This window comes from Lytechinus variegatus, chromosome 3 (assembly GCF_018143015.1).
Source record: "Lytechinus variegatus isolate NC3 chromosome 3, Lvar_3.0, whole genome shotgun sequence".
Taxonomy (NCBI): domain Eukaryota; kingdom Metazoa; phylum Echinodermata; class Echinoidea; order Temnopleuroida; family Toxopneustidae; genus Lytechinus; species Lytechinus variegatus.
Window position 1 is genome coordinate 24,741,477 of NC_054742.1, and position 12,413 is coordinate 24,753,889.

At 33.5% G+C, this 12,413-nt stretch overlaps 1 protein-coding gene across 1 annotated transcript; it reads right to left on the minus strand.

The window, feature by feature from the left end:
• Nucleotides 1-1,942: 1,942 nt before the first annotated feature.
• Nucleotides 1,943-11,018, minus strand: LOC121410585. Its single transcript, XM_041602768.1, has 2 exons — nt 10,884-11,018; nt 1,943-9,109 (listed from the first exon to the last, which is right to left on the minus strand). Exons 1-2 carry the CDS (start codon nt 10,939-10,941, stop codon nt 8,703-8,705), a joined length of 465 nt encoding a protein of 154 aa, XP_041458702.1. The 5' UTR covers nt 10,942-11,018; the 3' UTR covers nt 1,943-8,702.
• Nucleotides 11,019-12,413: the final 1,395 nt, after the last annotated feature.

The following is a 12,413-nucleotide window of genomic DNA, read 5'->3' on the forward strand; positions in this document are numbered from 1 at the left end:
AAGTAATTAATTTCAATACTTCACAGAAGTACATCTATTCCATCAATATCTTTGCAATCCGTTTCATTATTGAACAACATGCATACACTTGATTTTTGGAGTCAATAAACATGCCATGAAAAGAGATGATTTCAGAAAATGTCCAGAGATTGAAATTGAATCATGCCCTTTTCATTTTCTTCAAATATTAAAAAGTAATAATACAATCCTCAATGCATCGTTTCTACTAGGGAGAAGATTGCATCGCAAAAGATGGGTAAATTGGTATGCGGTGCAGTGTGTTAGGACATTCGTAATAAACAAGGAGTTGTTGGGGGGGGGGTGGTGGCATCAAGCTGGAGGGATGAACATTGGTTGTAGAGCTTTATACTGATACAAGAAAGCCAATATATTGTGCCATAATCATACAAACTATATCCCAAATGTACATTAGGGGAGTTGAACGGATCGCTGCTGAAGATGGTCTAGACATGGTTAGATCTTTGAGAAAAGGTCATGGCGTAGGTAAGCACTATTACCAGTCAGACAGCATCCAAATCAATTGAAGACTGCAAATCGTGGCTGGATGCCAGCTGATAGCAACACAGAGAGGGATGCAAAGCCAGATGAAAGGAGTGGAACAAAATGTTATCTATGGAAGTGTAATGTACCATAGTGGTCCTCTTAGATGCAATCAGGCATGGTTAAACGCCATTTCATCGCTGAGTTTTAGGAGGGGTTGGTTTTGTTCATCATATAGGAAACAATCCTGATCCTCATTGACTTGAACAGGTGATTTTATTGTAAGCTAAAACATTGACAACAAAATGATCTAGTTTAATGTGAAGTTCAAGGGTGTACTGCAATAAAGATAGTTATGTTTGAAATTAGAAATAAATTACTTTTTCTTTTTTGTGTGTATTTGACAATGAATATAGAAAGTCTGAGTTATTTATTTCAACCAATTAATAAAATTCTTATCCCTGGCTTGATTATTGATTTCAACCTCATTATTACATGACAGGGGAACATTTCAATTGGCATCAATATCAGTCATTACCATCAACATCAGTATCACCATTAGCATCATTGGTCATCAACCATCAGCAACATTATCACCATCATTATTATCATTAATTATTTATCACATCACCACCATTGTCCATTTTATCATCATCACCATCATTATCTTCATCATCTAATCTAAAACTCAAACTCTCTCTTAATTATTGAAGCCAATCTAAAGCTTTGGTAAACGATCAATGAGAATAACACTCGAGTATCATCTACTGTTTCAATTTTACAAAAGTGAAGAGGCCCTTCTATCTTTTTTTTATCTGTTATCTGTTCATTCTTTATGATTTTTTTCATCTGACATATGTATACTTTTTTGAATATCTTTTTTTTCCCTCTCATTACATTTTCATTTTTCTTTAAAAGACCACTTTGAGCATTTTTCTTGCAAAAGTAGTGATTGGAAATCAGAAAACTATGGACAGAGATTATATCCTGTCATTTTTCACAACATACCATGCTTGAGAAATGTTTTTTATATAAAAAAGATGAAAAATGTATATATTCAATTTTGATCAGGCAAAATAAAATTCATGTAAAATCACAAAATTTATCAAATCAAACACATTTATATTTCATATCCTCCAAATCATACATAATTTAGGGCATAGACATTCATATACTCTAGTAGTGATAAGGATTAATGACATACACATTTTGGGAGATTTACCAAAACTTGAAACAGGCTTTCATAATATTCTTCAGTTTTTCAAAAATATAATGAAAGTCAGTGTGTTTGCTAGAAATATATTTCTCTTCCCGAAATAAATTTGATTCAAGTAGACATCACAACTAAAAAATATTTTTTCAAAAAAAAACCATTAAACAGCTCCAAACACAATCATCGAAACAAAGAAAAGGAAAACAAAAAACAGTTTGATAGTCAGAATCACTTTGTTGTGGAACCAGAATACATTTATTGGACTGTGGCCTCGCAAAATAAAAATGAACTCTCATCAGACAAGAAATAAACAGTCTTAGAGAAGAGGGAAAAAAGAAAAGATAGAGAGCACTTGTAAATTCTCAAGCTAACATGATCCTATTCCAAAAGCTATAGTAGATAAGTCAATAATCCTAAATAACTGCCCAATTTAAAACAAAACATCATGATTATCAAAATGTAGGCATAAATAGACAATTGGGCCTGAAAAAATCTATCTACTAGCAATATCATCATTATCTACAAGAGAAAATTCTACTTTTTCGCTAAGTGTTCATGTCGTAGCATTGCCAGTTCACAATACAAATGCAGTCTCCATGTATTCCGTACATAACATAGTGAAGATAATATACTATACATTTGCCAAGATATGAAATGACTAAAACCAGATTTTGAAATGAAAATGTTAAAACATGATTTATATGTGCATATATGTATTTCATACAAATAGCCACTGCTTGAATAACAAGTATGATGATAAAATTCACCAACACCAACATTGAATGTTATATAGCATGTGGAAATACACTTACATATAATACCCTTTGAATCCAACTAAGGAGATCAAATGAGAATAAGATACATTTATAATAATTCCAACACATTTACCATTGCTACAAGTGCTCGGTCTTCTCACATTCTCTATTTGTATACAATACAACGATAGATACATATAATCGCATGGAGACAGAATGTCACACATGTATTTCTCATCTCAATAGCTGTGTCTTTTTGTTCATTAGATGATTGATACGTCTATATACAAGTTTACATAGTTATCCACTACTAAATATAAATACATGTTGTCTACAAGAATACAATAAGGCTTTGACTTTCAATAGAAAGCAATGTGTTACCCACTGTCTTATAAAATGCATTCTGCTGTTGTTTTTTTGTTTTCATTTAAGGATGGTTTATCTACGTGTATAATACATAGTGAGTTTTCTTTGGATAAATCTCTAATTCAAATTTAATTCTGCCAGCAAGTTTCATTTTTAATAAATGTTAATGGATTTTTGGTAGAAGACAATTTTATTTTTCTTCTGACACCACTTGCCCTTTAAAATGACTAAGAAACATTTTGTTTAAGCATCATACATAAACCCAGGATGAATTTGTATTTTAATATATATATATATATTTATCTACATCTGTGTTGAAGGCAAATTTATTTTGGTCTTCTTTCAATGTTCGCAATAATCCTTAACACCCTCTACCTTCGTCTTTACGTCTATATGTGTATTATGATGGAATAAACCCATTCATAGACTTCGCCCTTATGTAGGATGTATGCATATATATATATATATATAGTACAGGAGAAATACAATATTAATCAGTTCAAATCTACTGTAGATAATCCACTCATTAAAATAAACTTTTTATAACCTGGAAATTAAATATTAATTTATTAATCTATGGAAAACAGAATCAGAAATAAAATAAAATGTCCTCTAAATCAGAGCATAGGTTTCCATTTAGATAAGATACCTAATATAGTAAATGCTGTTTTTACTCTATACCAGAGATAAATGGGTATCTAATTATGGCATTGAGGTTGAATCTTTGTCAACTTGATTAAATGCTAGAGTTTTCTTTAACATTTGGTTGATTTTGAGCCCAAGAGTAAAGGGAAAGAAGAAAATAAAGCATTTGATTGACACAGGTAGCTCAAGTCTAAGACTATATTACCTGTCATCTGTCAGCAAGACATAGTTAGGAAACCAGAAAAAGCAAAAATAGAATATTGCTTAAAACTGAGATTTTGCATTATTTACATTTTGATGTAAGGAATGCAGACAAATTTATAGTAACATCAAAATACAGGAACTCTCAAATGACTCTAAAATTTCCTCTAAGATTACAAAAGAAATCTACACAAGATTTCAATTTCAAAATGACACTTTAAAATTGCAAACTATTTCTTTCTTCTATGTTGTTTTTAGTTTTCCCTCTCAAGAGGTTGCAGGTCTGGTTTTAAAGGAAATAAGAGGAGAGAATGGTATTCAATAAGAAAATGACCTGACTCTTATTATGGTCTAGAACATAATTATTAGGAAATAATTCCACAGGCATATTCAGATCTCCCAGAGACACAGAAAAAAAATAAATAGCATTATTTTGTAACTGCTTTTAAAATCAATGGATTAAAATTAATCCACTATGACAGGTGTTGTATGATTGCCTTAATTTTCCTGACATTCACATTTTGAAGTAATTATACAATGGACAAAGATTACACCTCATCCAAAGAAATCGGGGAAAATTGGTGTGTTCTTAAAGGGGTATTCTCTGACACAGCAAGCATGGTTCTGTACATAATCAGATGTAGCTTGAATAGAAATAACTAAACCAAGATATCTCCGTGGGTGGAGGCAACATGGCTCGGCTGTGAGGGAAGGGGGGGGATATTCGCAGAGGCTGCGTATCCAGGCTGCCATTAACGTCACAAGGAGACAGCCGTCCCTCGGGCACTAACCTCGACACAACGAGAAGCTAAAACTGTTCCCCGGAGGCCCCCCGCGTTTGTCTGCTAGAGGCAACCTACACATCCAACACGGCCGTCAATGAGTGGGCTGTCATGCAGAAGCAAGGGCTGCTTTTGAACTTTTCATTTGCACATTGAGTAGGTTTGCATGAAATTTGATGGGAAAATGAACATCTCCAATATAGAAAATAAATGTAATTGTTGGAAGAAATTCTAATGTGAGCATAATACTTCCTAACATTCATTTTCAATTAAAAGTAAGTCAAGCATAATACTTCCTAACATTCAGTTTAAAGTAAAAATAAGTCCTCAATTACAACATCTTCAATTGAATTCAATACAATGGACACTATGGCCATTGTTCTGATAAACAAATTTTACATACCAAAATGGTGAATAATTGCATGGGGAAATTTTCGACCACAGCAGAGATCTTTTGTTTGATGAAATATTAAAAATATGAAAAGGAGAAATAGGCTAAGAGAGCAGACACCTGAAAGAATGTCAAAGTAATAGAAACAGTTGCAAAAAAGAGACATTAACACAGTAAAAAAAGTTAAAAAAGAATGTTTCAATGTATTGAACTAGGTATTAAGATCATTTCTAAGGTACAGCTGATATTAAATTGAATCACTTATTTGATGTTCTCATTAAAAATTGGGTTTCATTTTCCAGCAAAAGAGGAGCTAAATGGGGGCAATATAAACAGGTGCAATAAGCAGGGAATGTGAAAAGTAAGCGTTTGTGACTCAAATCTTCCACTTTCATTGTAATGATTGGATAAAAGCCTATCTGATATGATTCATCCCTTCTCTTTCCCTTCCAATGAGATGGATCAGACTTGATATTTTTCTTGATCGTCTCTCTGAACACTAGATTGATGCTCCCTTTTAGAGAACTTTACAAATACCAAAATCAGTTATATCAGAATAAAACAAAACTAAAATGGAGTAACTGGCCGGAGAGAAATTGATAGAATCTTTTGGTTCCCACTAATAGCAGATTTAACCTAATCAATCGTGCCTATAATTGTGCAGGTTCATCTTCCCTGACTAATGGCAGAATATCATTCCCCTAATGTATATAACTGTGATAAATAGTGTTTGAATAATTATGAAGGATATGTTAACATAGATATAAGTAATGTGTGTGATCCATTCCATCTTCACCATCCTACCCCCCCCCCCATCTCATACATGTTTCCTGATTACAATATGTTACATGATTATTTTTTCATCAAATATATGTGGGGTCAAGAGAAAATACAATGTAAAAATGACTTGGGGCATAAATGCACATCTATCTTGTAATATTACTTTGATAATAAGATTGAAAATTGAGATACATGTATATACTAGTTCTGAAGTTTCCCACTATCTATCCAGCAGTATCAATAAATTTTGAATATAGATGATATACTTAAAAACATCATTAAAAACTCGAAATACATGTGGTTCCAATAGTAATCATTTTTTGATAACAATGCTCAAATCCCATTAACTATAAATTCCTAGCACTACATTTCATATAAAATCACATTTCCACATAATCAGTCCCAACAACACATACATGTAAATAACATTTTCTCTCACATTTCCTTTGTACAGTTTTTTTTCAATAAATGGAAGAGCCTGGTGTCCAAATCAGATAATAAAATATTTGACATACTTGATGATGATAAATACTTGATTCTTTCCAATAAATGAATGATATATGCCCATCCATTTTCTTGATGAATTATAATAATAATAATAATATTGTAATGAACACAGCAGAACAACGTCCGAGTGATATCTTTGCGCCAAATTAATATATATATACGAGCATTATATTCCTACAGGCAACAAAATATTCCATACATAAATAAATACATATTACATTCTTCCTATACAACCCTCAATAAAAGAACAGCCCACAATCCTACTATACAATCATATTTACAATCCTGATATATGTTTCCATATGAAAATGAAGTAAAAATACACACATAAAGATATATATATATATTTGTAAAATATATATATATATATATTTTTATAACTCATATATATAATACATGATGCATATACATCTGACATATTGACTAGTGGATATGTATAGTTCATTGTTACTCAGTGGAGTAATTTGATGCTACATTAATCAGAGACACAACACCATGATATCAATTGCGGGAAAATTGTTTTAGTACATCTATAAAGTAATTATTCAGGTATATATTAAGATGTTCTAAAAGCTAATGTACATTGTCATATTTGATTACTAGCAATGGAAATATCCTTGACAAAATGGAATATTTGATTATTAATAGTCATCATTAGTCATAAATATTTCTGCGATTTGCAAGTCATTCTTAATTTTGAAAACCAATATTTTTTGTTTATTTTCTGATAAACTAAATTGCTTCTGTCAATTAAAACCTTTAAACTTTAAAAATCATTATAAACTAAAAAGACATTGGTACATTGCATAATTCTAATTTTAGGATGAACTAAATTTGATCTCTACTCTTAATTACATTTCTAAGAATAGCTCATCTTCAAAAACTTATGATGTATTAAGAACTTTAAAGATGATTTCTATTCTTGGAGACTTTTTAATTTGTTCATTATTAATGTACATAAATGACAACTTGCTTGTAAATGAAACCCTTCATTATAATTGGGAAGAAAAAACCCAGAGAATTACACAAAATAATGAACTAATGAAATGAATCAAAATATCATGGAGGATATACATCCAATGTAATAGCTGTTACAACAATAATACAAAAAATAACCATTAATCTTTCACTATTTCACTGTGATAAAGACTATGCCATGGTGAAAAAGTAAAAAATTGCTATAACACACTTTGGATAAAATGTGATGTAAAATTACAATGACACAGTTGCAAACAACAAAACAAATAGTGATTTTTTTAGAATGACAAACAAGTGCCACATGTACATGCATACATTTTTATCTTGTCCTTTTTTTAGTATAAGGCAGCATGGACCAGATCTGAAATAAAAATAAACAAAGATTTGCAATATTTTTGAAATGCTATACAACTACATAATACATATATTCATACAATCACCAATATGGTAATATTATATAAAACATAATAAGGCATTCCTGACAGTCAGGAATAAACCAAAAGCATTTCAATCTATATCTACACTGTGAGAGAGGAAAGGGCTGTATGATATTTGACAGGGAAAATAAAGAAAAAAAATAAAAAGGAATATAAATAAATAAAAGTCATTGCAAATAATAATCACTTTTTGCTACAAGAAGCTCTGAGATCAAATTAAAATTATTGCCAAATGAATTCTTTATTTTTTGCCCATTCACGCAAAACAAACATTTATTTCTACATGTTGCCCTTTCAATTATTTGCATGGGGATGTATAATAGCTGCCAACTTATATAAATGTGGCTCTTGTATATTTTCTGTTCCTTTTTGAAATTTACTGAGCATAAACTAGGTCTCAAAATTGGACAAATTTTTGCTGCCTCTGATGAATAGGGCAAATGAGGTAAAACGATTATATATGGTTTCAAGTAATTTTCAGAATAAATCATTTTGAGTCGAGAACATTGAATGATTTTCAAATCAATTTTGTTTGTTTAGATTAATATAGAAGGTAATTCTTTTTTAAAACATAAAGTGGGAATCTTTTCTTGTATGACATCTTATGAATGATTCAGCCAAAATATTTGTCTCAGATTTATTGAATTTTTAGAGGATTTTTTTTAGAGATCAAAAGGCACAGGGGTCTTGAAAGGGCAAGTCAAAATATGACAAATTTAATACAAGGCAGTAAGACTGGGCACATCAGTATATGTACAGAGAAAACACACACACGCACACTGCATTACAAACAACTAAAAGAAAAGGACCTGGTAGTGGAAAATTATAAAAATGACTAAGCTCATATCCATAATCATAAAATCATGGTCAAATTAAACTTTCCTCTCATAAATAATTCTTAGTAAAGACACACATCCATGAGAACTACAAACTGATAAATGAAAGAGTAGATTTCTCAAGAATAATTTAAGATAAATCATTACACGTGCTGCTCACGACTGCGTGATTGCCGTTTAGGTTGCTTGCTTTATGCACTTGCGGTTTAATAGGTTTAGATATGGAGGTGTTACTAACATCATTCACAACATGGCCGAGGGGTATTTATATATACAGGGTAAGATGAGGCTCTAGTGGCCCCAAGCGATGCTATAAGGCAGAAACTTGCACCACATTGGAACTTCCAGCACTGCCCTGTGGACTTCCCCTTGGACTTCCTCTACTGCCCTGTGGACTAGAGCTTGCACTCACTGTGGAGTGTATAGACTCTGTATCCACCCCATTGGTTGGTGTTGGTAAGGTGGACACGATGGCGGTGGTTACCGTAGGGTTGGTATTGGTATTGATGTTGGTGTTGCAATTCATTTCAGGAAGGACAGTGAGGGTGAGGTCATTCCGTTTATTAGGGGTGTTCTTTGGAGAGGGCTTTCGATGTGTGTGGCTTTCGTTGACGCGAACCTCTTTGAGGTTGTTATCTTCGTCCTCGGTACCAGCTGCTTCATAGCGACGCCCCTGGGCCCATCTCGAACAACAACCTGTTGGTTGGCTGTTTTTATCTGAACAAACATACAAAAAAAAGACAGAAATAATAGAAAAATAATGAAAGATAGAAATAGTATTAGCATGTGTATGGTTTTGCTAGAATGCACAGATATTCAAGGCCATTTGTACCAAAGTTTAACTTCTGAAGGTTTCCATGGCAAAGAAGAAGATGTGTAGTTGGTTTCATAGTACACCATGCATCTTTCGTGGGCAATTGTGGGTCCTGAAAAGGACCACCTAAACTTGTGCTAGAATGCACAGATATTCAAGGCCATTTGTACCAAAGTTTAACTTCTGAAGGTTTCCATGGCAAAGAAGAAGATGTGTAGTTGGTTTCATAGTACACCATGTATCTTTCGTGGGCAATTGTGGGTCCTGAAAAGGACCACCTAAACTTGTGCTAGAATGCACAGATATTCAAGGCCATTTGTACCAAAGTTTAACTTCTGAAGGTTTCCATGGCAAAGAAGATGTGTAGTTGGTTTCATAGTACACCATGCATCTTTCGTGGGCAATTGTGGGTCCTGAAAAGGACCACCTAAACTTGTGCTAGAATGCACAGATATTCAAGGCCATTTGTACCAAAGTTTAACTTCTGAAGGTTTCCATGGCAAAGAAGAAGATGTGTAGTTGGTTTCATAGTACACCATGTATCTTTCGTGGGCAATTGTGGGTCCTGAAAAGGACCACCTAAACTTGTGCTAGAATGCACAGATATTCAAGGCCATTTGTACCAAAGTTTAACTTCTGAAGGTTTCCATGGCAAGGAAGAAGATCTGTAGTTGGTTTCATAGTACACCATTACCCTTTTTACACAGGATTTTCTTAACCCCGACTATCCTTAACCCCGTACTATCCTTAACCCCGTACTATTTTTTTTTCCTTTTCACACATGCCAAATTGTTATTGCTAACCCCGGATAAGGAATGCTTGCTTTTTACACACGAAACTTGCTAACCCCGGACAAGTGGTTTTTGTCGATCATTCGTAGTACAAGTACTTCACTCGTACACTTTTTACACACGCTAAAATTTCCTTAACCCCGTACTAAAGGTGGGGCTAAATTGCCATTTAGCCCTACCTATAGTACGGGGTTAAGGTTAGCCCACTTTCATTTTACACTAGTGATCTTAACCCCATACTATCGCTCTTAGCACCGCAATTGCTGGGATAACCCTGCTTTTTTGCAGGGCCAAATAATCCCGTACTAAAGGTGGGGTTAGCCCACTTTGCAAAAATGCTGTGTAAAAAGAAAGAGGGTTAAATAACCCCGTACTATAGGTGGGGCTAAATTGCAATTTAGCCCCACCTATAGTACGGGGTTAAGGAAATTTTAGCCTGTGTAAAAAGAGTACATGTATCTTTCGTGGGCAATTGTGGGTCCTGAAAAGGACCACCTAAACTTGACTTTTTGACAAGTGTGTTATTGTCACTCATTTGTTGAAACGCCGAGTTTGGGTGGTCCTTTTCAGGACCGTGAAACCCACTAGACCAATGTTTACCCATTAACTATATGTGATAGGTCCAATAGGAAGGGTTATTATCACACAATACTTCAACTCTCAAATACAACTTAATTTTTCACCACTGACAATACAGGTATTGAATTTGTGTTGATCTTATTTTTTCTTCTGGTAATGTATAGCACAACTCCTTCTGCAATGGGCAATTCTTGAAGAGAAAATGTTGAAACGATAATTGAATTTTCTAGTTCCCACAAGTCATGTAGTCATTGATTAACATGAAACCAGGAGGTGTCTTTTTATCAACAGGTTATCACATACATACCTTGCGTAGTTGAGGTGGCTGAAGGACTTGGACTGATTTGTGCACTACCAGACTGCATAGACCGGGAGAAAGGGATTCCGTTGTATGTGTACTCTGTCTCTACGTACTCACGATTCTGAAAGAGAAAAAAGAGAGAATATACATATATTGTAGTTCTAGGCTAGGTAAAACAAAATGGTACTGAGCATTATATAAATGAGACAACAACAACAAAAAAAACATTAAAAAATATACCAATTTATCTATAAAACATAGTTGATTTCATGTCATTGTTGTAATAAATAATAGTGTTGATCTCAGAGCACAAGTGAAGTTCATCAATGACATGTAAAATATATAGTAAATTGTACTGTATTTATAACAGGTTAACTCTTAACAGGCAAAAGTTACCACTGAACCCATGACCTTTGGTTTGACAGGCAGACCATCAAGCTTAGTCAACATTGTTGCATTTTGTGAGTATATTAACCAAAAATGCTGCAATATTGAAAAATACAGTAAGAATTTGAATCTAATTCAACTTCTGGAAGAAATTTCTTTTCTCACTAATCAAATAAAAAACCTTTAAATAACTCCCACATAAAAGGGAAAAATATTTTCATGAATGAAATGTCCTGCTCTATGCATATTGTCCATGAATCAAGAAATGCCTATAAATACACTGTATCATTGAATCTGCATGCAACAGGTGGCAATTAATTAAGGTGTCATATAATATAATTGACAAGATGTTTGTGTGTTTGATGGGGGTTTATATTTAGACCACAGCACTGAATATGGTGTAAAAGAGAACCAATGGCTGTCAGTTTGATCAAGAATTATATATTCAACCCGATATATATTTACAAGGCGTCATGTTTGGCACTCCCATGGTGCGAGAGCTAATATTAGATACTCATAGATAAGAACAGCTTGTTGAAAACAGTATACATCCACAGCATGAATAGGGTGAAGTGTATAAAACACTATACACATTTAGAGAGTAGAGGCTGGTTTGGTAAAAGCCAAAGTCATGTTTAGAACATCTTGCTGCACTGTGCTTTATCTTGCATGTATAACACCAAATGTAGCCTATAATCACATGTAAATAGTCTAAAAAAATTGTTATTTCCATTTATTTAACAAAAATAGAATGCAGGGGGAAACAGTGGCATGGCACTTAGATGTACAAATAACGAGTTGCTTTATATATGAGGATGGGAGCAAAAGCAGAAATGTTGATAGTACATTTGTGCTACTAAGTGTGAGTCTACACTGCTTCTCCAATCAAACCCAATTCTCTCTCAAACAAATCAACTGATTCAAGCACATGCACACATGAGTGCTTTGTAAACCCTGATGCCATGTAGTCATCAGAGCAATGATTACGTGTTCATGTAACGCTTATAACAACAATCACCGAGTGCTGGCAACTCCGGCAGGCAGCACATGTTGCTGATTTTATGAGTCTGATGCTTTTATCACATTAATTATGCACATTGAATGGGGCACCCATCATCATACCCGCCAGTATACAGTTTAACATGCCTA